The sequence below is a fragment of the Saccostrea cucullata genome, unplaced genomic scaffold, assembly GCF_032062105.1.
Source record: "Saccostrea cucullata isolate Sc308-1 unplaced genomic scaffold, CSIRO_AGI_Scuc_v1 ctg1886, whole genome shotgun sequence".
NCBI classification, from domain to species: domain Eukaryota; kingdom Metazoa; phylum Mollusca; class Bivalvia; order Ostreida; family Ostreidae; genus Saccostrea; species Saccostrea cuccullata.
The window spans coordinates 5,623-33,528 of NW_026920867.1; the positions used below are offsets into that span (position 1 = coordinate 5,623).

Here is a 27,906-nt window from a genome sequence, read left to right on the forward strand (position 1 = left end):
ATGGTGCAGATAAAACGTGAATAAAACGTGAAGCTTGGATTTACAACATCAAAATCAGACTTTGAATGTGTAAAATTTACATTGTAGACATTTTGTAAATTTTCAATTTTGTTGTTATTGTGAATAAAGTATACTTTAAATGTTTCTCTAAATGATAAAAATTAATACATTCTTAAGAAAAAGGTTTAGTCTCATACTTTGGAGCACATAATATTCTTTCATTCTCTATATTTTTTTCAGGTGCATCGGGGATAGCAAATACGGAAAAGAAATCATTTTACTACATTAAACAATAATCAAGTTATAATTTCCTTCGCACTTCAATCTTTCAGATCAACGGAATTTATTGCTAGCAATTAACGTCAAACTTGCCACAGGGTTTAAAAATAAAAGTTTGATTGAAACTACTTCTTTTTTAACACTGATTTAGAAAAATACATTCTAATGCAACTTGTGATTGTCTAAACTTTTAAATGTATACAAATAATTTTCTAAGTGCTTCCTGTTTCTTTCATGTAATAATGAAAGGGGTGTTCAAATGGCCTACGATGATCTGTTAAAAATTGAAAAGCATTCCTTCATGTAATTTTTTCTTCCTCTTTGTTTTAGTGTAAATATGATTAAGCTCTGTCTGTTCATTAGTGTCCTAGTAAAGGTAGGATAATACTGAAAAGGACAGGTAAATATTCCTTTTACAACGAATTCATCTGTATGTTATATATATTATGAAGTGCGAGGTTGTCCTTAAAAAGATTATATTTATAAAAATTGTTTAGACAAGGTGGTAAAATCGTGTCCTAATATTCATAACGAAATAAATATGGTAGTTTATTGAGGAGATATGTACATGAATTGAGGGTATCGCTAAATGTATGTAATATGCAATTACATGTTCTATTTATTAGTTTAGATCCTGAAAGCCATAGAAGAGATACTTGAAAAAATATCTGCTATATCTGCTATGTGCATCATTACTGTCAAGTAATTAACTAGATAATTGTTAAGAATTGGTACAGGGAAGTTATGTTTTCTTTCCTGAATATGATATGAAATAACAATTTCTAATTTGCAGGGAATAGGACAAGAAATAACCGGATATAAGGTCACAATGACAAGGGGAAACGAAAATGCATCTAATGATCATGTAACTTTTAAAACCATATCATTTTTTTATATAATTTATATTTATTATAATTTATAATGATGCTTTGTCTTTTTTCTTTGATTTAACAATTCAACAACAAAACTAGCTTTCAGAGATAAAAGAACATCACACGTGGATGTTCAATATTACATATTCTAATTTGCGCTTGTTGTGTATTGAAATGAAAAAAAATTATATTCATATCAACTGTTAAGAATAATGGGGTTCCTTATATTTCTACTTGCGCAAAACTAGATGTAATGAAATCCAAATAGAATATTAACTATGCAATTAATTCATATCCTTTTTTTTAATAGGTAGAGCCACAAAACAAGTATGAACATATGTCTTTTGAAACCTGTGGCAATCATTCATATGAGGCAATGGTACATAATTATCTACAAATTGTTTCGAATCCTTTTTAATTGCAACACACGATTGCACATGCATACGCTCATTGTATTGATTTTTATAATATTTGAACACTGACTTTTCTCTTCAACACTTAATATATGTCTACATTAAAATAGAACTGGAATTATTTATACCCCGGTACACGTTTTATAAAGGAAAGGAGAACATGGCTTGCATACTTTAACGATTTTATACGTAAAAAATTGAATGATTCTATTTCAACAGCCCATTAAACGAATGATTACGTATCTAGTTATTTTTTTTTATTTTCATTGGCTTTTTTCTATCCCATTTTTATTCATTAATTTAAAATATATCATTTTATTTTAAGGACTCTGAAGACGTTCATAGATCTGAACAGGTAATACTTCGAATAAATCTATCAACTGATTTAATACTTTTAAAATATATATTTAAAAAAATATTCTAGATTCTGCCAATTTCTGTAAATCATTTTTCATTCGCGAGAACTTTATTTTCGCGTAATTACGCGAGACTGTGTGCTCGCGAAAATTTTATTCTCGCGTATAATAGTATTCCATAAGATTATATAAAGCAATAACAACAATTCGTGAAAATTTTGTCTTGCTTATCAAGAGTCAATAACTATCTCGCGAAAATAAGGTTTTGCAAAAATTTAGTGATATACAGTATTTGTTTTCAATCATTTTTTGTTCTTCTTATACTGATTTATATCATATATATGTTTGTTTTTTATCCAATGCTACAAAAGCCATGGCAATCTATTGGTAGCAATGAAAACACCAGAAAATATGAGACTTCGAAGACGTATTTCAAAACTATTATATTAGTCTTCCTCTTTCTCGCTCTCATTGCCGGAATCGCAACGATGACAGTCCTCTTTAGTATTGAGAAAATTAAAAGTAAAGGTGGGTTCTATTATTCTCAATATTCTACTTATTTAATATTTTATAGATTTTTTGCCAGAAAATGAGATGCTAAGCAACGACAATCCTTGATTTTTTTTTACATTGTTGTATACACTAGTATACAACAACAAGAAGAAAAGAATACAATAAAAGAAAATATCACCTTCTCATACGTTTGTTGGCATGACCCATTACATTTTGCGTTCTTGGAGTTTAACAGAAAATTTAGATTTAATTTTTTGAGTAAGTTATTATTTATCCTTAAATTCATTGATTTTTTTTTTCTATATTCAGCCTAGCTTAAATGTTTACAACCTAATAAGACTTTCCCAAAAGAAAATATTAGTATGATATTGGACGAAAAATATCAAACACGCAGTTCAACTTTATGACTTAATTATGAATTTTCTAGTTGAAGCAAAAGTACATTCATTTCCGAAAGTTTTTATTCGAAAAAATAAAACACGAATCATTTAACTTCTCATAAAAGTATTTAAATAAAATAATTACTAATATAATAAGTAGCAATCTCCTAGAAAAAGTTTGTCATGGTGTATTGAGGTACTGTATATAGGGAAATTTTCGCCCACGTTTTAATTTCGCCCCATTTGTCCTCTTCTTGATTGGGTGAATTTAAAACGGGGCGAATTCAAATTTTGCCTCAAAATTTCTTAAACAGAACCTTGACAGAGCAAATTTTAGAGGGGGCAAAATTGTTTACGAGTTCAAAAGTGCGAAAATAACATGGAATGAAAATAACCCTGTATACAGTAAACTCATTTTTATTTAGTCTGTAAATTCATTTTTTATTTTCTATTATTATTTTTATTATAACTATAGGTAGAGTAGTATTTATATGCTTTATGTATCCATAAATTTCTTCACTTATTTTCTCATTTGCTTTTGGTGACTTATAGATCGAGATTTGCTGTTCAAACAGCAGGAGGGATATGTACAGGAAAAACTTCAAAATATAAGTCGTGAGTTATATTTATATAGACATTGTACTTTTATAATATCAGACGAATTTCAAAGAGATCGATGCATGAAATACACGTTATCTTCTAGAAAAGATAAAGAATTGAATACGAAAAGTCGAGTAAACTTAAAGAAATAATCTTTTCTTCTCTTGACAGAACAAGAAGAAATCCTGAAGCAAGAATCTGACAAACTAAAAGAACAACAGAACCTACTGAACCGTAAGCTTTAAGGCGTCTCTTTTTATTTAACTGCATTTAGGAAATAAAATTTCACATCAGTTTGGTATAGCAAAAATAATTTTGAAAAAAATATCACGGATAATGCTGTTTTATTACCATATTTTTTTATAATCAACAGAACTAAGCGGAGAATGGATTCACTTAGAAACCAAAAGTTACCTATTTTCAAACAATGCCCTGACTTTCCATAAAGCTGTGGTAAGCAAAATGTGTTTATATACCTATAAGCTATGACCATACCTATAAGCTAAGACTATACCTATAAGAAATGACCGTACCTATAAGCTATGACCATACCTACAAGCTATGACTATGCCTATAAGAAATGACCGGTTTTAAAGAAATTGCATTGGTTGCCCTCTCCCAGACCGACTAAAATGGCCCAACTGAAATTATTTTTTACAATCCAAAAGGCTATTTTTCTAAATAAACATATGCTTTAAAATTGTTCAACAATAAATATTTTCCAACCTTCCTACCGCCCCCATAATTTTACTCTGATACGTAGGAGGGCAAGGGCAGGTTATGAACATGGTGAGGAAAACAAATATATGTAGTGATCAATCCGAAGAAGAAAGATTAATGCTAATCTAGGAATATGGCACAAAAAGCTGACTCCTAAAATTCAATATGTGCAATCAGTGCTTTAAGTGATCAATCATCCCTGTTAACCGCGCACACCTGCCTAAACCTATGTATTCAAGAGATAGAATAACCGATCATTTGCTATAAAACATGAAACATATGCAGATAACGAATAGTATTCAAGATCAGAAGTTCATTTAAAATGTAACATTACAGAGTTGGAGCAGAGCAATCATGGACCTCCAAAACATCAGAGTTGGGATCATGCCTGAGGACTCACTTTTGACCTCAGTCTCACTTTTATCAATGGAACTAACCTTTATGGCCTCAGGCCAGGTACCAAGAAGGAGTGATCATCCCCTGCCGACAGATCACGCCCGCAAACAAAATGATAGCTGAAATACTGCACAAAAAGGTTAAATGTGCTGAAAAGGTCATTCTATCGATCAAATGCTTACTTTACACGGGAATATTTAATATCTAATAAGTTTGGACTCACAATTGCCATGAGATAGCGGAATATTACTTTCAAGTCAGGTGAGTTGAAAATGAGAAAGTTGAAATCGAACCCTTGTTTTTCTTTTTGTCATACAGTTAGTAAAATATCAAAATCTGAGACTGAGGTGTGTCATAAGTGTTTTGTATGTACCGAGATGATAAATGAATGGAAGTAATTTCTATTAATTTTTTACACTGTCTCTAGTTATATCTCAATGCCGAGTTGAAGGAAAAGGCATGCACCTGTGCTTTACTCCTTTTTTCTTAGAGATTTTGAATTAACTATGCTAAATAACGTGTGGTAGACAATGTTTTTCCGCAATGTTTTTTTTTTAAATTAAAAGACTAATTTCTAAAATATAATTATCGTAAAATCTACTTTCAGAGCAGCTGCAAAAATATTGGTGGAAATCTTCTTGAAAATATAGACGTGAAGGACAGGATAGCAATTGAATTGGAGTTAGTTAAACGAGGTAATTTTTCAAAACACTAGTCACATACTTAGCATTGTTAACTCTTCTTAGTGTAAACAATGTGAATACGCACCACGATAATGGTTTAAAACATCGGACAATCCCCTAATATTGTTTGAAACTTAATATAAATATATATTTTATGTTCTATTTTGCTATACATATCTTCCTTGAATGGAGATCTTACTTTTATTTTATAATCCTTATTATTTTTTTTACGTTAAATCCAAATGTAACAAAAGCTGTTATAACAAAGACGATAAACCAAAGAGTGGAAACATATATAGTAATTTATTATACCTCTATTGATAATACTCGAATTTGATTGGCTGGAAAGAAAACTTTAAAACACAACAATGACTCCAAATAGTACGGTTTACAGCAACACTGACCTAGGAATCATTGCACGTGGGATATAATCAATGATAATGACCCGGTCATTATTTTTAATGACCGCTAAAAATGACCGCTTAATCAAAAATTCGTTTTTGAGTAAAGTTAATGCATAAAATAATAATTATTCGAACAAGAGGCCCAGGGGCCACAACGCTCACCTGAGAACATTGGCTAGAAAAAAGCACATATCAGATCAGAACTGAAAGTTTACGGGGGTGGGGGGTGGGGTGGGGGGGGGGGGTGGGGGGTTGATTTGAACAAACTAGAATCTACACTACCTGAAGATGATTCCATATTAATATTATATGACACTAATCATAGCTTTGAAGTACTTGAAAAAATGATTTTAAAAGGTTTCCCTATAAATCCCTATGTAAAACTTGGGTCAGCCATTTTGGCCCCACCCTAGCCCTGGGGGTCATGATTTGAACTAACTAGAATCTACACTACCTGAGGATGCTTCCACATGAGTTTCATCTTTCCTGGCCCAGTGATTCTTGAGAAGAAGATTTTTAAAGATTTTCCTATATATTCCTATGTAAAACTTGGGTCGGCCATTTTGGCCCCACCCTAGCCCCGGGGGTCATGATTTGAACAAACTTGAATCTACACTACCTGAGGATGATTCCACATGAGTTTCATCTTTCCTGGCCCAGTGGTTCTTGAGAAGAAGATTTTTAAAGATTTTTCCTATATTTTCCTATGTTAAACTTGGGTCGGCCATTTTGGCCCCCTCCTAGCCTGGGGGGTCATGATTTGAACAAACTTGAATCTACACTACCTGAGGATGATTCCATGTGAGTTTCATCTTCCCTGGACCAGTGGTTCTTGAGAAGAAGATTTATAAAGATTTTTCCTTTATATTCCTATGTAAAACTTTGGTCGGCCATTTTGGCCCCACCCTAGCCCCGGGGGTCATGATTTGAACAAACTTGAATCTACACTACCTGAGGATCATTCCACATAAGTTTCATCTTTCCTGGCCCAGTGGTTCTTGAGAAGAAGATTTTTTAAAAATGCCATTAATTTTTCTCTAATTCGTAATTATCTCCCCTTGGAAAAAGGCGTGGCCCTTCATTTGAACAAACTTGAATTCCCTTAACCCAAGGATGCTTTGTGGCAAGTTTGGTTGAAATTGGACCAACGGTTCTTGAGAAGAAGTCGAAAATGTGAAAAGTTTACGGACAGACAGACAGACAGACAGACGGACAGACGGACGCCGGACAAAGTGTGATCAGAAAAGCTCACTTGAGCCTTCGGCTCAGGTGAGCTAAAAACATGTTTTTGGTCTGATTTGCATTATGATTACCATACAGTAGCAATGGAAAAGCAAAGGGCAATAACTCCAAAATTTGACAAAATTTTGTTGTCAAAAAATGGTGTAAAAAATAAACAATAGGGTGGACGTGTGTTACGGACTTATACAGTGAGACGATGACATTTAGAGTCTTGAAAGTTTTTCAGAAACCTTCTTGAAGTATTACTGCAAGTGTATATCGATGAAAATCAATTAATTGCATCATTTTCATGGGAAAAAAATAATAATGAAATATTTCTTTCTTGAGAAAAAAATGAATTTCAGAATATACACCCAAAAGACCTGATTTTTATGAAACAGTAAAGTAATTTCTATGAGAATTTTACTTAAAAATTATTTTAAATCCTTGTATTCAACACCAAATCATGTTTTATGACATGGACTATTTTAGCCTGATAAGGTTATTTACCCTTTGCTGTCAGGATCCTATTAAATTGCAGGGTGCAAAATGGTCACACACCATGTGAATATCTTGCTTTCAACAATTTAGTTTATTTGACTGTGTTAGGTGACGTACAATGGTGATGATCATACCAGAAGGGGGGGGGGTATTCAGCATATAACAGTGTCGGCTTTTCACTTTTTATATTGAATTTCATTGGAAATTACAGGTGGCCTTCTAAATACACATATACACACTCAAGAAATGATAAGTTACTTGATAATTCCATTTACACATGAAGATCGTCACCCCCCCCCTTTTCAAGCCAAGCTTATCCATATCAAACTACACTAGTACAGATCAATTTGATTTACTTCATAAAAATATATCAACAATAATTCAAATTTAATTTAAAAATTACAGTGCAATTAATCAAGGAGAACTTTGCACATAACAGACTATCAGAGGAACAACATATGTAGTGTATATTTAAAGTAGGTTAATGAGAAATTATTGGACTTAGAATTGAGTCATGCATGAATACAAATAAATCATGTAATTACAAAATATCTGATCATGATATGTTTTAAGTTTCTATCTCGCATAAAATGAAAAAGAAGGTGAAAACGGTTACTACATTTCAAACTTTAAAGTTCTGGCAACCGTACAATATTTGATTTTCATGATATAAATATATAATATACACTAGGAAACAATTTAAATACATATTTTTTTGTTCATGTAGTTATTGTAAAGAACTTTGCATTAAATGAAGAACAGCAGCTTAATAGATTTTGTCCCTTTGATTTTTTTTTTTTAAATGGCAACAATTTTTGTTTCAAGTCATGTGAAAACATAAAAAAAAAAAATTATCATAACTTCTTTATTTTTCAACCGATTTTAAAAAATGAAACTGTTTTGGAAATGGTTTTGAATGCTCTTAAATATAAAGCATTGTTTTTTAATCTGAGAAGTGCTTTTAAAAATCATGTTCCATAGCTACCATACAGAATACGGTAAAATTTTATCGTTACAATATTATGAATACTATCGTTTCAACATATCAGTTCAACAGAATGTAGAGGCGGCTCTTTAAAGAGTTGAATTCAATGTTAGATTTTGATTGTGTAGAGGAAAAGTAATCGATAGATATAACAATGTATGTCGCTATCAACTAAATATTGTTTTAATCAGTAAATCATGATGCAAAAACTTACACGACTTGCAGACGTCAATGTAAACAACTTCGTTATTCGGACTGTAGCGAATCCCGATCCCGATCAAAGAAAGAATGGATAACGGTTAGAAATTCACACTTTTCAATATATATCGGTATAATAAAACAATTAATTACCCCTAGTGAGTTCAACATGGTGAAATAAGGACCCGAGACCTGGCCCACTCCATGACCTGCCCTGACCTCGGCCGCTACGCGGCCTCGGTCAGGACAGGTCATCTCGTGGGCCAGGTCTCGGGTCCTTATTTCACCATGTTGAACTCACAAGGGGTAATTAATTGTATAATATATTGTAAATATATTTTAGATATTGTTGATCAGTGATCGCAAAATAATTTTTGAAATACATGTAGTATATATTGTTACTTTACAAAGCTCATACACATTGTTGTCAGGCAGTAGTCATTTAAGTAAAATACTGATGCATACATTAATATTTATCAGTCAAATAAAAATGGACAAATAAGTCAAATAATTATGACATTATAATTTTATTGTGTAATGAGTAATGAAAAGGCCTATGCCATTCAAACGTTGGTGTGACCTGGAATAATGGAAAGTCCAGGAGCCTGTTCACCCCTGTTTGAATGGTATGGCCCTTTGCTATATAAATGACTGCAGAGGCAGTCTTTCTCATTCTGAAACCCGTAAAAGAAGAAGTGGGAAGTCGAAGAGAAGATAATAGTTAAGTTTAGAACAGAAGAATTAAAATAGTGAAATAAAAGTAGGGCTAGGGTACAGAGCGCCGGTAAATGGTAAGCCAAGAAATTGTAGTGTAGCGCAAGGTATAGTAGTCCTGAATAAGGGTGAGGTACCGAGCACTCATTACAATAAGAACTTGGTTACGGAACCAGGTGCAGGGAACCCAGTCATATATTTTGTACTTGTTAAAAGAGAACCTCGGCTTGTAGATCCCGCTGTTTACAAAAAAGGACAAGGATCCCAATGAAAATAATAAATAATCATTGTTGTATATAATATTGATTCCCAGAATAATTATAGGTTCAGATAGAGCCATAGGAAACGTTCATTTATATATATTGGACCCTGTATCTCCTAAAAACGGACCCTTAGGTTACACGTTACAATTGTTTCTTTTAAAGACTATAATTTTACATGGATTGGGGTGACTGATATTCTTCAAGAAGGTGTCTTTGTATACGAATCAAATGGCTCCAAAGTGGAGGTGGGCAACTGGGCAGATGGGCAGCCAGGAGTTCAAGGAAGAAAGGAGAATTGTGTTGTAGCACAAAAGGCTGACAATTGGAAGTGGCATGATATCAGGTGTAATTATTATTACCCATATCTGTGTCAAAAAAGTAGAATCAGTGAAATCAGTCACATACGAAAATCCTTTAAATGAAAAACTTTTTAATCAGATACCTTATCAATCCATTGCACTATATATTCTTATGTTAATTTTGCCCCTTTCTTCAAACACCGTTTATATATTCAGACTTAAGATTTGTTTCCTTGTTCATGTTGCGTTAGACAGGACTATACTTTTTTGTTCTAAGAATTATGGATTTAATTTACTATAGCAATCTCAAAGTACTTTTGTAATTGAAGATGAAATTTGTACAAATAAAATATCAATCAATTGAAATTTAAATATTGTTTTCTTTATCCATATGTAAAAAATAATCCTTAATTACGTGCACATTGATAGTTGACGTTAAGTATACCGCTTATCGAGAATTGTTGATTGATTTTAGTATAAAACTTTGAATCTTTGGAAGTTTTCTAGAATTCAACTTGAGTCACTTTAAGCACAAGTATAATTTGTTTAAGGCAATTCACCCTTTGGCTAATGCGCTTTTTATGCAGTGTTTAGCTTCGCTTGTTGGTGTTTAAATTGTATTACAATGTCAGTATATTTCATGTATATATAAACCTTAAGGCCTTCTTTTTTTGTGATTTTTATATACATTTAGTGAAAAATAAAGGTTAAATATTTGCAATTGTATGGTGGCATATTTCTGTCCCCTACTTGCAAGATAGATTATGTTAACATGCAACATAATTATGTAGACATGCAACATATTAATGTCAGCATGCAAGTTAATTATGTCACAAGCAAGTTACCAATCTAATAAGAAAATATTATTTTAAAATAGTCTAATTTACTTACTGTATCTGACATCTTAGATGCAAGATAAATATGTAGACATGCGACTTATATATGTCAACATGCAAGATAATTATGTCAACATGCGACTTATTTATGTTGACATGCATGATAATTATGTTAACATGCTACATGCTACATGTACTTATTTATGTCAACATGTGACTTAATTATATTAACTTGCTACTTATTTATGTCATCATTGGACCTATTTATTTGAAAACGTAAGATATAAATTTTCATGTCAACATATGTATCTTGCATGTTGACATAATTATCTTGCATGTTGACATAAATAAGTTGCATATTGATATAAATAAGTTGCATGTTGACATAAATACGTTGCATGCTGACATATTTATCTTTCATGTTGACATAAATAAGTTGCGTTTCTACGTATATTTATCTTGCATGTTGACATTAATAGGTCGCATGTTTACATAACTATGTTTCATCTTCCATCTACGATGTCAGATATACGCGCGTTAGTATGTAAATTTAACCGTTTTTAAATTATATTTCTTTATTAGATTGGTAACTTGCATGTTGTCGATATGAAAAAATAAATATAAAGTTACATGTATATGCTTGGAGATGATCAAAGATTTTCAGTTCACTCTCCTCAACCAGTCCAAACTGAGATTTTTTCATAATTAAAATTCAATCAAAACTTCTGTTATTTTATTTTGTGGTGTGTGTGTGTGGTTTTAGGTTTTTTTATTTTATTTTATTTTTTTTATTTTTTTTTTTTATTATTTTTTTTTTTTTTATTTTCTTTGCTTTTTTTTTTTTTTTCTTTTATTTAATATTTGTTTTAATTTAAAGACAACTCAAAATGTAAACGACTGATGTAAAATATTTAAAACATCTCATTTTTTTTTTTAAGAAAAGAACAGAAAAAGGTTACTTTGAAATAATATATCTATATATTTGAAAATTGATATATTCTTTTAATTTACTATTTCTTTCCAGATTTCAGTATTTTCATCTTTTGACATTGATTTATTTTTTGTTCTCTTTGTAACATATAAGTAATTATTTTTATTTTTAATTATTATTGTTGCTTTGAACCTTTGAATTTCATATTTTTATTATTTTATATCTCTAAATTCAGAATTTGTCTGAAATCTCAAAAATAAGTTCAGTGTTTTCATATTTTGAAACTTATTTATTTTTTTGTTCTCTTTGTAACATATAAGTAATTATTAATTAATTATCATTACTATTTATTATTACTATTGTTGCTTTGTTAAAGCTTTTGGATATTTTTATATCTCTAAGTTCAGAATTTCTCTAAAATCTCAAAAATAAAAAAAAAATGGCTAACGTCTTTACATTTTTTGCTAAATACTTATTACATAATATTTGACATATATCATTGTAAAACAAATATTATTGCTGAAATTATAATAAATTATTTTAATATCATCTATATTGACAAACAGCTCGCTTCGAATTTAGATCGGGCGTGGTGTACGGTAAACTAGTAATGGCGCCTGATTTCTGGTGTAAACAGTAAACAGCCTCTTCACATTGACCATGGATGCTTTACGAAAATGTTTACGCTTGGAAATCACATCTGTATTTAGGCAACGGATCTTAACTAAGAGATTTTGGTCGTCAAAGCCTCCGGCATCACTGACTTCTTTAATTAATTCAGCCTTAGAGAACTACAGGGACTTGCAGCTCGCACCACTGAAGATTAAACGTTGCAGTATAGGTGACAGTTTTTCAAGAGCGCATCTTGAGTATGAATTGATAACCGTCAAAGACAACAATGACTTAGTGCTGTGTGAGAATTTTTCGAATATTTATTCACAAGGATTTGATGCATTGCGTCGATCTGTGGGCAATGTTGGTGTTGGATTCTTCGACTTGCCCACAGGGAATGAAAGGAGTTATTTCTATGCCCTTTCTGCCTTGAGAGATTTCCTCATAGACTTAGGTGAGTAACTATTAAGCTCTGAGATTTTACTTGAATAGCCTATTTAAATAGTTTTGAAATATTTAATTATTAGTGCTTGGGGGCAAGGATAGTGTACATCATTTTCCGTAGGCAATCTTTTTTAGAGGAAATTTGACCTATACTCAAAACATTTCTTTCAGCGCACAGTATCATAGTCATGCTTCAACAGAATTAGATTCTGCTATATATTAATACGTTCTACGGTGCGACCGTTGGGGCGAGCGCAGTTATTTACTATCAAAAACCTTTACACAGCTTTTACATGTACTTGCACTGCCTATCAGCTATCCTCAGTTTCAATCACTTCCTCGGCATCGGGATCGAGATTCCGAACTTTTCGGAAGTTTCCGACAAAATCGGAAATACCCGAGCCGTTTTGACGAAAGTATGACGTCAGATAAAAAGTCCTGTTGACTTAGGAAGCAAACGATAGTTTTGTGGCATGGAGATTGCATTAAATCATTCTTTGTAATTTTTTTCAAGTAAGTTGTTGCTATTAGCCCCTTTACGATAACTGCAGAACTACTCTTTTGCAGGGCAAAAAATAACGTTTGGCGAAGTTTTTGTTAATAGATAATTAAATGACGATATAAGACAATTACATTTAAGTCATATTTCGCCAAATTATACCATTTTGCCCTGCAAAAGAGTAGTACCGCAGTTATCGTGAAAGGGTTAATGTTTGAGCCACTATGTTGCTATGCACCGCAAAGGATTACTGGGAGTTTGGAATTTTTTCACGCGGTGAGATAAAAATTTCTCGGAACAATGTGCAGATTTCAACCCGAATTTCCTCCGGTCGTACACGTTAGTCTATTGAGCTCGCTACGCGAACGGCGCTTCACGCCGCCTCGCTGCGCTCGCTATTAACAAAAATGTGCAAGTTTGAGTACATGTAATTTAATTGAAAACAAACTTCTGAGAAGATTCCTTTTCAGATCTTGTAAAACCACTAACGCGCGGAATGATAATTTGTCAACATGACCAGGTGTGTTATAGGACCAAAGACATCAAAAAATCTCAATTCAATGCTTATATTTACACTCTGTTTTTACTTCTTCACAGTTGCTTATTTCGTTGATCTTTAATGTGAATTTAGCGCCCTTCAAAACTGCCATGGTTATTAGATGTAAGAGCCATTTGTGACGTCAAATGACGTTGCAAAGTTAAATTACGCAAACAAACATTGCGAGGAAAATAAGTGACAAATTAGTAGGATAGACCTTAGAGAAATGGGACTGTCCATAAAAACACAAACACAAAAATTATTCATATTTAATATTTGCCTGATTGTGACTTTTAATGTGTGAAATACATTATTTTTCAAACCCAACGGCATGTATGTAATCCACTGAACGGGTGTCGACCATTATGACGTCACTGAGAAATTATGTCAAACATTTATCAGTACGTTTATCCAAACTTACATCTATGACCTCTTGACTGTCTAGATTTGAGACTCTCTTGATAAATATAATTTGGGGCGCTCGTGAATTGTAATTTGTTCATATCAGTTTATTTTTGTTAAAACAATACTTTCGTTCTTTACTAATTTATAAAGCTTGGGGTGTTCCAAATGCTAATTCGGGGCGCTCGTGAATTATATTTGGGGCGCTGGTGATTAAAATTTGGGGTGCTCAAATTTGTACCTGGGCGCAGCACTGGTAAAAATCTTTGGGGTGCTCAATCATGGAGCATTCAGGTTTTGGGGCAAAACGACAGTGACCCAATTTTTTAGGTAACTTTCACTTTCAGAAATACATAATGATAAGGTCATCATTCTAAACATATTTGACTTTCAGTAATACTATGCCTAAGAGTTACCCTATAACCAAGTTTCATTTGTACTTTCTTAAAAATATGGAGGTATTTTGATATTTTAGATGACTTTAATAACAGCACAGGGGCTCCTTATTTCCCAACAATTGAATAAGACCAAGATGGGAGAGAGAGAGGTGGAGGGGGGGCTTATAGGGGGAAGGGATGATTAATAGGGATTAAAGGGTATAAATCAAGTTTGTGTCTTAAGAGTCATTCTCTGTAAGGACCACAGATGCCGTTCAAACGAATATCACAGATTTTAATAAAACATATATGAAAAAAATATGAATGTGTATGAGATTAATTAGGTATACTTAAAATTTTGAGATGTGACCTATCCTCCAGGTTATGGCCCCCTAACACATTTTGTGGCTACCCCCATGTTTGAAAAGGTCAGTTTTCTCCTAATTTGACATAAAAAATTCTAAATAAGAAATGCACTATGGTTGGATTAAGTGCATTAAATTGTGAAAACAAGGTGTGAAGTAAAGATAAAAAATTATTTTGCTTCATCACTAACTCCCCTTTTTATTTTAAAGAAATTTAATTTCCTCCTATTTTTAACCCATAACAAACACACTAAATAACCATACTTTCAGTGCCATTTTATAAAAAATCCCAAGATAGGTTTATAAAATATCAACAATATTTTGAAAGCAAACATACTTGATTATTTATTCATAATTATTCTGGATGTGTGTTTTTTGTTTTAAAAAAATAAAATGCATTTGAAAATTTAAAAAAACTAGCATTTCACAAAAATATTATCTCCCTTTGTAGAACTCTCTAGTTCCGACAGTGAAAGAATTAGGTAAAAACAAAAGTATTTGTAAGCATGACGTTTTGCCGGTTTGGAGTTCCTTTTCACAAACGATGTGTTTTACTGATATTTTTATACGAAACTGCTTAGATTATACAGTATAGCTTCCTTGGCAGATGTGATATTGTTTATTCTAAAGACATTCAACAACTCGTGAGTTTTAGCAATGGCCATGTATTGTCTAAAGTAGGTCGTATGCCATGCATGTGTTACACTTGCAAAATTATATTTAGTAAATACAGTGAATGACTATCAAATGTGGACGTTATTTTAACTTTTCTTCAAAATAAAATACAAAGAGGTGAAGAAGGAAGTTTTGTCAAATTCCAAATCTTCTAAGTTCACACCTGCATATTGAAAACACCAGAGGAGATGGACTATGAATTCCCCTCCAAATAGAACATGTGAAAATTTGGAAGCAGGTCATTTGATTGGTCAAGCTGGTGCAACGCTACCAGTGTTATACACCATGCATGTACACGTAAGTAACTACAATTTCTGATACACAATATAATAATATTTGTTCGTAGAGTTATGAGTAGATGAAATTATTGAAAAAGAATTAAATCGAAATGAATGTAAAAAGGTACAGTCCAAAGACTATACTAAAGCATTTCTATCTACATGTGTAGGTCTTAGAAGTGGGTAAAATAGCTACTTTGGGTAGCTTAAACCTACATACATGTACATTGTAGCTATTAATAGCTATGTGGGTAGAATAAGAAATAATCTTTTGTCTTGACCTTGTAAATTTCATTTTCCTTGTTCATCTTGAACACTCTATAATGATGTATGCATTTAAAGATTAACAAGATATTAATTAAAAAGTTTCTCCAAATTTGAATTATTGTACACATTTATTTTAGACCTGTCAACATACAAAACTAAATAAAAAGACTTAGTACCGTTAAATATGTGATGAATGGCAAAAAAAAATTAACAATTCATTCTTATATAATTATGCTTTAATTAGTACCTGTAAGGAATTGAATTATTTTTATGAAAATATACAATTTATTGTAGCATGCTGCTGTGTGACCAAGTGAGGGGCATCACAAGGAAGGGGAAGATATCTAGATCATTCATGGAGCCTTCAACATCGTATTAAAACCAAATTATAAAGAGGTATAGTGTCCATGTACTATAATTTTGACCCATTAGCCTTGACTTCTATATCTTTCAAGAAATTAGACATTGGTAATAAATTTTGAAGGATAGAGGATACAGCTTTCATGTTCCATATATACATTAACTACTGTTATTGACCCACTTTTCAAGGCATGTAAACGTTCTGTGATGTTCCAATTTTTACCCATCTGAAATCATCCTAATTATTCTATACAAAAATTTTTTACTTCAAATTCATTTTTTGTGCAACTTTGAATAAGAAATTAAAAAAAACTACACTGTAAAACTTATTCATTTTATTCATTAAAACATGACCCAAGTTGTTATTTTCAAAATTTTTGACAAAAGTTTGTACCACTTTCCTTATAAAACCTCTCTACATTGAACACTAAAGAGTTACGATTCTGTTCTATTTATCTGCCCTTAGATTTAAATGCCAATAAATATACATTTACACTATATTACTTAGTTTATAATCAAATCAAGTATTCTTAACATTTTAAAAGGGCAAGATAGTTTAAATTCTAAATTATAAACATGTTGTTTACATGTATCTTCTCCATAGAAGGAAATAGCAATTATTTCTACTGATACTGTGTTGTGTTTGAACATTTTTTTCCTGGGGTTAAATGCCATGTATTATGTATTGAAAATGAAATAGAGAAGCTTATTATTTACATCTTTATTCAATATAATTTTCGCAAAGTCCAAAAATCATTTTACACTGGTGTAGAGAGGATGTATGACCTATTACATGTACAAGTGTAACTGGTTCCTTTAATCATTTTTAGCTCTACTGGTCAAAGACCAGAAGAGCTTATGCGATAGTCATGTGTCCGTCTTCTGTTTGTCTGTCTGTATGTCTGTCCGTCTGTAAATAGTTTTTCAAAATGCTACTCCTCCTACAGTTTTGGTCTGATTTCAATATAACTTGGCACACAAGTAAACTATAATAAGATAAATAATTCTGTGTATCTGTTTTTGTCATTATTCTATTGATTGCTTTTTTAAATGTCCCAACTGCTAGTTTTCTCTTTCTTTATTATCAGTACAAACCAGTAGAGCTACAGTCTTGACAGAGATTTCTGGTTAACTTAAGTCTTGTATTATCTACCTGGTAAATCTGAATACTTGTATTGTCTATTACAGAACTCAAGAAGCCAGAGTTTTACATATAGTCATGACCAGTCATGACATTCAGCAAATGAATGAGTATCTGATGAAAATTAGTGAGAGTTTTCAGAGAATGGGAGATACCGTCGGGACACCTTCACTAAGCCTGCTATATTATACTACAACAATATAATGACAAACATTGCTGTTATTCTCCCAAAGAACATCAAAGAAATAGTGAAGTCTTACAGTATCTGAAGAAAATCCTAGTCTTGCTTATAGTATTATACCTGAAGGAAGTTTTGACCACTTGTCCTGAAGTTATTCATGCATAATAACATGGGTCCACTATGCACTACCATGAATATGCTTCAAATAATTTAAAAAAAAGAATTTAATAATGTACATTCTTAAATAAAAGATAAAAAGTGTATAAACAGTAGTCTCATGTAAAATGATAATTCCATCCTTTGTTACAATTATTGAATTTTTATTAAATTGACAAAAAAATTAAAGAAATCTATGTCAAAAGTGTCTATTATTATTTTCAAGGCTTAAGGATAACGTTTACTTGGATGACAAAAATATTAACTGATAAAAGTGAAAAACCACCTATTGTACATCTATGTAATTATTCACTTAAGTATGTCATTGCCCTACTATTCCTGCTAATGGCTCTTGGGTATTTCATAGAAAATATATAATTATTTTTCACAATATGACCACATTTGCCCCCCCCCCTAATATTTTGCCAATATATAGAATTAGTGATGGGAATCGGTAAGAATTTCATAATCGATGATTGGGTTCCTCTAACTAACTAATTATCGATTATAATCGGACACGTAAAAAGTATATCAATTTAAACAAGTAAATGGTAAGAATGGGTAAATGACGACTCACTTTGGTGATCCAGTTTGTTATTTGTTCATTTTATAGAAGTAAAAGTATGCCTATGCCCAGAAACATGCTTTGTTATCTGGGTAGAAATGCAAGAGTTTGTTTATCTGCACTGTTACGTTACACAAATAAGTCAGAAGCAATGCTGAGGATAGAAAATTATGGCTAAAAACTATATGGCTTGTAAAATAAAATTATAAACCGATTAATCAGAATTTTAAAAATGCAATCGATTGGTTGGATTATGTCAGTAATCGACTGATTTTCGATTATAATCGATGATTGGAACACCACTATATAAAATTCTATAATAAACATAGCTACTCTATGCTTGTGCCCCCTCAGAAAATACGTCTAATGATCTTTTGTCCTTATTTTGCTTTCTAGAAATTTTTGGTAGTTTTCACTGAGAATGTATGGTTGTGCCCCCCCCCCCCCCCTTCCAACTGAAATTGCCTCTTACGAGCCTGCAATCAAGTTGAAAATCTGAATGACAGGAACTCTTATTACTTACATGTATGGCCTCATTTTACTTTTGTTGTCCTTATTCTGCTGGTATTATAATTTTATGAGCTCAATAATCAAATTATTTAGATATGTTGCTGTGAATGGTTTGTGTTCAACAGTATACATACATACATGTATTTTTGAAATTCTTTATTGTGTATCAATCAATTACAAGTATATGAAATAATGTTTGAGCTTTAATATAAATTGATAATTGAAAAAGTTATTTAAAAAAAATAATTAGCCCGAACTTTCTCTGCACACCATAATCTTTTATATTTTTTTTGAAAAAATAATAATAAATAATAATCTTTTAATTTTCAGATTTATTTTCAGTTATCAATTGTTTATTTAGTCCATTTAAACCATTTTGGATTAAACATGTTGTACTTTATAGCATTCTGTTTCTGTAATCAGAAATCCTGACTTAAGGTCATCTCCAATCAATTCCTGAAAATGTGGAGAAGCAATTATACTAAATGTATATATTCTTCAGTTAACTTTGAACTCTTGACCTTAGCCTTACGTTGTGATAGAGTTAATAAATTAACTTTTCATCGACTCTTTTTTTTCTGCTAAATTTGTAACAAATACGTTTAATAGCTGAAGAAGATAAAGTTTGAGTCATAGAACAGGTGTCATTAATCCCCAGCCTTTTCCTCATTAAAAAAGGGGGGGGGGGGTAAAATGAAATATCTGTGTGTTACTTTTATATCTTAAATATCACTCTCTACCATCGGCTCATACATTCACCTCTGTTGTTGGCTCGCGTATACACAGTGTTAAACACGAGAAATAGTGCGTTTGTTTTAATTCATTACAATTCAATTTCTATGCTTATGTCTGAGTTTTGAGATAGATATTTACTAAATCAATTCAGAACTATTGATTTGAATTGAAACAATTCTTCAAATATCAAGTTTTATACGTTATGTCAAAAATCTTGACGTGAGCCCATTGCAGAGGTGTCTGAGAGAGGAACGAACGACAACTCTGCATGGGAGATTGCTTAAATATATCTACATTTCATTTAAAGAATTGATTAGTAGCATGAATAATATACACGTCAGTATTGTTAAAATTTAGCCACAAAAGTGATTTTGAACCGATAAAAACATGAATTCAAATGAAAAAAAATCCCATGAGCCCTGTTAACCACTGCTATGTTGCTATCCGCCCCTAAAATGATACATTTTCATTCATTTTTTATCATTTAATTCTCTGTTAAGGTTGTTTTACATAAACAATGTCCTCAAAAGAGAAAAACAAACTCTACAAAATATACCATATACAATGTATAACGCAGTTTTCCAATCCATATCTGAGGAAATTCGGGATTATGGGTTATTTTCATTTTGATATTTCCCGAGTTATCTGAAAAACACATGTTTGGAATCTATATGAAATGAAAGACTATAGTATAGATATTTGGAATAAACAAGAAGTTTAAAAAACCTATCTTGGAATTTAAAGATAAATGTAATTGAAATAGAGGGTAAAATGGATTTTTCTGCATTTTGAAAAAATCATGAAATTTGATATTTTTAGCCTTCTATCAGCTTGAAACGCCTCAGGCAAAAGATTAAATTCTTAATTATTTTAATTATATAAGAATGCATAAAATAAATTATATAATTGAAAGTGGTCATATTTTTTGTGTTTAAAGGAAATATTGGGGTTAAAAATGCTATATTTCATGAAATAGAACCTGTCAAAATGGCCATATTTGTGTTAGTTACGGTTGCCATGGCAACGGACACCCCGAAACATGAACTAAGGTGGTTTTCTCAGTTAGACACCTGAGTACACTCTAAATACAAAAAATTACGTATTTCGGAGACATTCATTTTTACGGCCTCCTTGGATTCTTTGGTTTTTACAGAGAATGACTCTTAATTACTTTATCATGTTTTCTGGTACAAAGATAAATTATAACATATTTATAAATAATTATTTAAATTTATTTATAGAACACCATGAGATGTGTTTAAAGCAAAGACATCCATTTGGAGATGCATTTGACAAACAGCCAGAAGTTGTTGTTGCTGTTTTATTGACAAATCATCTTCTATCCCGCCTTGTATATGGTAACAGATATCTTATAAGCAATGACTACGAAGGACAACCAGTCAAATGTCCATGTCTGAAGCCATTAGATTGTGCATCCCTTATATATTATGGACAAACAGGACTTGGTAAGTATTTGTGCACTGCATTAAACAATGAATATTTACATTTCCAATGTCTTTGTTTGATATATAATTATAAATAGTTAATGTAGTACTTCATTATACTTCTGTTAAAATGTTTCCTATATAAACATGATAAAGTTCAGAAGGTAAAGTAACTATCCTTTTCAGTCCACGCATAGCAAAGCAGAGCTGCCAACCCTTCCGATTTTGGCGTAAGGCGTACGAAATCAGCCTCTAAAATACGCCTTACGATTTCTCTCTATATTCTTCCTAGTTAGGTTTTTCTAGTTCAGTTTATATTACCGGAATTTTCATAGATGGTAGTTTATACTTTCTACTATTTTAAATACATTCATAATCCTTATAATGATTGCTTGTATCATCCTTACAGTTTTAGAAGGCCGATCACATTCCTGTCAATGTTTTTAAAGTAAAATAAATGAAAACAAGCCTCAGATTGTATGTCCTTTTACAAAACATCTTCAGCGGCAGGGTGCCTAGGCGGTCTCTCGAACCCGCCTTACTATTTGTCATTTCAGAATGTTGGCAGCTCTGGCAAAGCTATACCCCGGGGTATAGTTTTTGTTATAATTATACCTCTGTCAATTTGTTCTATATAAAAATACTACAAATAAACATGCTATCTTTTCCAAACAGCCCCTACCGTGAAATATTTTTTGTGCTATCTGCCCATGGTGAAATAGTCATCAAACTATTCACTGGCAGCATTCTGTTTCCCTTGCTTTTTATCTTGGAAAACTTCTGATTTTATACGGATTGTGACGTATATATTATGACGTAACAAAAGTAAAGTCAGCATCTGTATAATAAAACACCTATTTACTGACTATGAGGACAACAGCAAGTTTATCGTCCCCCTCGACAGCAAACTATTTCCCCCGGCTGCGCTTCGGGAAATAGTTTGCTGCCTTGGCGGATGATAAACTTGGCTATTGTCCTTATAGCCAGTAAATACCGGTAGGTGTATGTTATCCTTGGAAAATTTTCATGCAATTGTTGCCGCAAATTTTGATTTCCAGCGATAAATCTTTAAACTGATGATGTCATAATGACTTCTGATTATCAGTAGCATTGTGACGTCATCAGGATTTCAGATTATTCTTGCAGAATTATCTTTCTTAAAAAAAATTCAAACCTCAGAAATTATATTATACATCAGTATAATAAAACACTTATCCACTGGTTGTGAGTGGGATAGCTCTTTTATCAAACCCGGGACAGGGAACTATTCCCCGAGGGCTTGCCCGAGGGGAATAGTTCCTGTCAAGTAAACTTTTTAGAATATGGGCCATATCTCAAGAACCCCTTGGCCAATCAGTACCAAATTTGTCACAGGGTATCCTTGGTCCAAGGGCTACCAATTATACTAAAATAATGGTTGGGACCCTTAAACAAGGGGAGAAAATCAGGAAAACAAAACCAAAAGTATTGGTTGCTAAAAAATCTTATTCTCCATACTTCTTCTCCATATCCACAAGGCAGATTTTCACCAAACTTACATACAAGTATCAGGATATGTTGAAGATTAAAATTTGGGAATTACCCTGGGGCAAAGAGCGTGGTCTCAAGGTCAATTCAAAGTTGACCTAAATTTACAATTAATAAAAACGTGTATATTTTGCTTACTAGAAGGACTAGGATCATCAAATCTTGTAAGCTGATGCATCTTACAACTTCACATCATGTTAAATCAGAAGTAGGTCACGGTGACCTACTTTTTAAATTTTGCGGGGATTTGTTTTCAAATTGATTTGAAGGCATATTTTGGACACTTTATGGCCTATGATCATCAAACTTTGTAAGTTGATGCATCTTGGGTCAACTTAAACAATGTCAACTTAAAAGTAGGTCACCGTGACCTACTTTTTGAACTTTATGACTTACCTTTTTAAAAACATTAAATCCCATTATTTCAGACACTGGGTGGTTTAGATCTTGTACTTTAATGCATCCTGGGACCTTAAAACATATTCATAAAAAAAAGTAGGTCACTGTGACCTACTTTTTGAATTTTGCTGACATTTGTTTTCAAATTATTTAAAATGCATATTTTGATTACCTTCAGACGGTGACCTACTTTTGACATTTTATGGCTTTATTTAAGTATCTCCAGTACTTATTGGCTTAGAATCATTAAACTTTGTGAGTTGATGCATCTTGGGTTTTCGGAGAGTGATGACCAAAAAGTAGGTCATGATGACCTACTTTTGACATTTTGTGAGTATAATTAAGTATCTGATTCTCTGGTACTTATTGACCTAAAATCATCAAACTTTGTCAGTTGATGCATCTTGGGTTTTCAGAGATTGTCGACCAAAAAGTAGGTCACAGTGACCTACTTTTGACAATTTATAGCTATATTTAAGTATCTCGGGCACTTATTGGCTAAGAATCATCAAACTTTGTCAGTTGAGGCATCTTCGGTTTTCGGAGAATATCGACCAAAAATTAGATGATGGTAACCTACTTTTGAATATCTCAGGTATGTATTAGCTTAGAATCATCAAACTTTGTCAGGTTAGGCACCTTGGGTTTTCGGAGAACGTCGACCAAAAAATAGGTCACTGTGACCTACTTCGGAGAACGTCGGCCGAAAAATAGGTCACTGTGACCTACTTTTGACATTTTACGGCTATATTTAATTATATCCGGTACTTGTGGACTCAGAATTATCAAACTTTGTCAGTTGAGGCATCTTAGGGTTTCATTGAATGTCCAACAAGAAGAAGGTCACGTTGACCTAATTTTGAATATCTCAGGTACTTACAGTATTGGCTTAGAATCATCAAATTTTGTCAGTTCAGGCATTATGAGTTTTTGAATAACGTCGATCAAAAAGTAGGTCATCGTGACCTACTTTTGACATTTAATGGCTGTATTTAATTATCTCTGGTACAAATTGGCCTAGAATCATCAAACTTTGTCAGATGATGCATCTTGGGTTTTCAGGGAATGTTGACCAAAAAGTAGGTCATGGTGACCTACTTTTGAATATCTCAGGTACTTATTTAATTAGAATCATCAGTCTTTGTCAATTAATATTCTTGAGTCCTCAGAAAATTTCAATCAAAAGGTAGGTCACTGTGACCTACTTAAGATATTTTATCATTATATTATAATATCTTCAGTCTTAACTGGCTAAATATTATTAAACTTTGTAATTTGATGCATTTTGGGTCTTATGATACTAATAGAGTTGGAGGCTTCTAATAGAAGTGATAGATTGTACAATTTATCAGAAGAGCGATTCAAGGCCCTTGGGCCTCTTGTTTGTACTCAGCATATATTTCTTTTACTGTTAGAATTCAATTGTAACATTGTTATATGTATTACTATTTATAGACATGACATCTGGGGTACTTTTACGCACAGTATTTTGTGTGAACATGGATTGTGATTTGATTACATTTATAAATTCAGTTTTATGATTAAAATTGTAATACAATCTTGCTTATGATAATTATGAATAGGTAAGCATACATACTTGTCAAGTGTAGTAAATTGGAAAGCAGAAATTAATAATGTTTTCATATTGATAATGTTCCATCCAGTGACATTTAAGTATTATAATTTTATTTAAACAAATATTTTGTTCTAACGTGTATTTAAGTATTTAAACAAAAAAAAATTATGATATAATACAGACCTTAAACTGTGCTACAACACCACTTGAACGGTACAGTTCGGTATGCTTTGTGCACGGAATGGTACATTTTGTGAACGGAACGGAATGGGTTTTTTTTTTCTATGAAATAGAAATGTTACAATGGAATTACAATGTATTAGTTTTGACGTTTTATTTAGTTGCACCTTTGTTTCATTCATTAAACGTATAATGAGCAATTATATTTTCACTGTTGATTTTTGTAAGAAAATTGTGAACACCTCTTAGAGCCATTAAATGTATTTGTGAATTGGCAACCCCAGCGGGGGTATTTATCCCTTTTAGACAGTTCTAGTTTAAATGGGTGGCACTGTAGCTCTTTGGTCCTTCATCCCAATTTTTTCTTTCAGACCAGTGAGCTACAGATTTGCAGCTAGTTACTTTCACACCAAAATCAATCAACAGATCAAGCCTCAAAATATTTCAGAGTGAACATGATTTGTGTATTGCGTCCTGTGGGTTGTAATGCTTGACATTGCCACAGGGTACATATTTGTTGATTAAAAAAAATTCTCTTTTATTAGGATGTGAGGAAATTTGGTATGGTCATCCTGATGTAGTTTTGGTTCCTCCACGCCTTTCATACGTTCCACTCTGCTTTATTAGTGATGATCCTGAGGATGAATTGAAAGAGGATGAAGAAATTCTCACAGAAGATTGCCTGCAGGAGAATTGTAGTTCGACTGACAGATGTGAAGTTAATGGTGCAAAATTGATATTTGAAAAATGTGCTGAACAGATACTCAGTCAAGCTATTACAGTTTCTTTTTGTGAAGGAAATGTAGCTTTAACAGATGGAGAAGGGTTGTGTGGTCCTACACTGGTGCCATCATTGGTTTTAACTCCTCTCCATTATTACATTGTAATGTATGATTATGAAAATGACATATTGTTAAGTAGTGGACATCAACCTGCATCATTGTGGGATGAAAGTGGAGTGAGATTCAACTTGTCTGCTGTTTTGCAAATTTGGATGGTTCTCAATCACCGGTTTTTTGGCCCAAAATTAAATGATACACTTTTGAAAGACTTTTCCCATAGTTGCAACTTTCATAAAATATTGAAAGAGCTGCAGATGTTTGATAAAACAAAGGACATATCCTACAGTCCATCATTTAGACGAAAAGAAACAAAAGATAAAGTGAACAAAAAGAAGCATTTCATGCTTTATTCAGAATATATTAAAAAAGTTGGATAAATGAAAAATTGAAAATGTCCTTTGTTTTGGTAACAACATGTTAAAATCTTGTTCTCAAAAAACTGAGTTGGTATGTAGTTAGAATAGTTAAAAAGTAACATATGGAGATATTAACGGACAGCAATCATGATCAGAAGTCCATAAAACAATTCAAAATTCAATTCAGTTCACTTCATTTATTGACAATTACCATGTCGGCATACAGTCATGAACATCAGTAACATAACATAAATTAACACAATTAATACAAGCATATACAAGGTGAGAAATATGAGGTGAACAAAATTGTGTATTTCTCAATATTAATATTCATTTTAAGCTCACCTGAGCCAAAGGCTCAAGTGAGCTTTTCTGATCACATTTTGTCCGTCATCCATCCGTCTGTCTGTCCGTCTGTAAACTTTTCACATTTTTGACTTCTGAAGAACCAATGGGCCAATTTTAACTAAACTTGGTACAAAGTATTCTTGGGTAAAGGGGAGTTTAAATTGTCAAAATGAAGGACCAAATCCCCTTACAAGGGGAGATAATCAAGAAAAGACAAAAATAGGGAGGGGTCACTAAAAATCTTCTTCTCAAAATCACTGGGCCTGGAAAGCTGAAACTTATGTGAAGGCATCCTTGGGTAGTGTAGATATTAAATTGTAAAAATCATGACCCCCGGGGGTAGGGCGGGGCCACAATAGGGAATCCAAGTTTTACATAGAAATATATAGAACAAATCTTTACAAATCTTCTTCTCAAGAACCACTTGGCCAGGGAAGCTGAAACTTTAGTGGAAGCATCCTTGGGTAGTGTAGATATTAAATTGTTAGAATCATAAAAGGGAAGGGGGTAGTGGGGGCATGATAGATAGAGCAAGAGGGGGAATCTGGTAAAGAACTGCATCACCCAAGTTACTCGGGTGAGCGATGTGGCCCATGGGCCTCTTGTTGACTTTCTTTTCTGATGTCAAAGCACTTATTTAAGAAACAACATATCCTTCTTTCAAGTTTGTTCAAATGATGACCCAACGGGGTAGGGTGGGGCCAAAATGGCTGATCAAAGTTTTATATTGGAAAAATCATTAAAAATCTTCTTCTCAAGAACCACTGGGTCAGGAAAGATGAAACTCATACGGAATCATCTTTAGTTAGTGTAGATTCAAGTTTGTTCAAATGATGACCTCCAGGGTAGGGTGGGGCCAAAATGGCAGATCAAAGTTATATAGGAAAAATCTTCTTCTCAAGAACAACTGGGCCAGGAAAGATTAAACTTATGTGGAATCATCCTTAGGTAGTGTAGATTCAAGTTTTTTCAAATGATGACCCCTGGGGGTAGGGTGGGGCCAAATGGCTGATGAAAGTTTTGCAAAGGAATATTTAGGGAAACCTTTTAAAATCTTTTTTTAAGTACTTCAAAGCCATGCTGAATGATATTTATAGGGAATCATGCTCAGGAAATGCAAATTCTAGTGTGTTCAAATCAAGCCCCCCCCCCCCCCCCCCCCCCCCACACACACACACACAACCTCTTTAAAATTTCATAGGATCTGATATGTGCTTTTTTCCTAGCCAATTGCTCAGGTGAGCGATGTGGCCCCTGCGCCTCTTTTTACAAGAGTAGTATGTGTTTGAATACATGTCTGTTTAGGAGGCTCATTACACCACTTTTTGATGACGTACTACACAAAAAATAAACCTTTATTTTGTCGACCGGTTTCTTCTGGGGATGAATTGTACAGGTACCTCTATAATATGACCCTGACCTATAAAACGCTTTAAAAATAGATGAAACATGCGGTGTTATAAAAAATGAAAACAAAGTAACGGATTCATAATGCATAAACCAAGAAGAATTGCTTTTGAGCAGAAACAAAAGAAAACAACAGTAAAATCTTCGCCAAACAAAT

At 32.6% G+C, this 27,906-nt stretch overlaps 2 protein-coding genes and 1 long non-coding RNA gene across 6 annotated transcripts; all 3 read left to right on the top strand.

The window, feature by feature from the left end:
• Positions 1-586: 586 nt before the first annotated feature.
• LOC134258535 (C-type lectin domain family 3 member A-like) lies at positions 587-10,453 on the top strand. Of its 4 annotated transcripts, none has more exons than XM_062741094.1 (9): positions 587-679; positions 1,462-1,530; positions 1,890-1,919; positions 2,292-2,448; positions 3,366-3,428; positions 3,585-3,647; positions 3,787-3,866; positions 5,137-5,224; positions 9,661-10,453. In XM_062741094.1, the coding sequence occupies exons 2-9, from the start codon at positions 1,489-1,491 to the stop codon at positions 9,918-9,920; spliced, it is 783 nt and encodes a 260-aa protein (XP_062597078.1). In that variant the 5' UTR covers positions 587-679; positions 1,462-1,488; the 3' UTR covers positions 9,921-10,453. The 4 variants fall into 4 exon arrangements, with proteins under 4 accessions (XP_062597078.1, XP_062597079.1, XP_062597077.1 ...); XM_062741095.1 differs by having other exon boundaries at positions 2,312-2,448; XM_062741093.1 differs by lacking the exon at positions 587-679 and adding an exon at positions 1,054-1,144.
• A 1,707-nt stretch (positions 10,454-12,160) lies between these two features.
• Positions 12,161-26,015, top strand: LOC134258533 (uncharacterized). The gene is made up of 3 exons (XM_062741092.1): positions 12,161-12,630; positions 20,911-21,135; positions 25,342-26,015. The coding sequence occupies exons 1-3, from the start codon at positions 12,225-12,227 to the stop codon at positions 26,013-26,015; spliced, it is 1,305 nt and encodes a 434-aa protein (XP_062597076.1). The 5' UTR covers positions 12,161-12,224.
• On the top strand, positions 15,522-17,992 carry LOC134258536 (uncharacterized). Its single transcript, XR_009990171.1, has 3 exons — positions 15,522-15,773; positions 16,316-16,417; positions 17,570-17,992. It is a non-coding gene; the product is annotated as an uncharacterized LOC134258536 (long non-coding RNA).
• Positions 26,016-27,906: the final 1,891 nt, after the last annotated feature.

Coding starts and splice junctions, on each gene's coding strand:
- LOC134258535 (XM_062741093.1), top strand. CDS start 1,109: ATGACAAGGGGAAACGAAAATGCATCTAATGATCAT. Junction 1,145..1,461: donor AAAATGCATCTAATGATCAT/GTAACTTTTAAA, acceptor TTTTTTTAATAG/GTAGAGCCACAAAACAAGTA. Junction 1,531..1,889: donor ATCATTCATATGAGGCAATG/GTACATAATTAT, acceptor TTTTATTTTAAG/GACTCTGAAGACGTTCATAG.
- LOC134258533 (XM_062741092.1), top strand. CDS start 12,225: ATGGATGCTTTACGAAAATGTTTACGCTTGGAAATCACATCTGTATTT. Junction 12,631..20,910: donor AGATTTCCTCATAGACTTAG/GTGAGTAACTAT, acceptor ATTTATTTATAG/AACACCATGAGATGTGTTTA. Junction 21,136..25,341: donor TTATGGACAAACAGGACTTG/GTAAGTATTTGT, acceptor CTCTTTTATTAG/GATGTGAGGAAATTTGGTAT.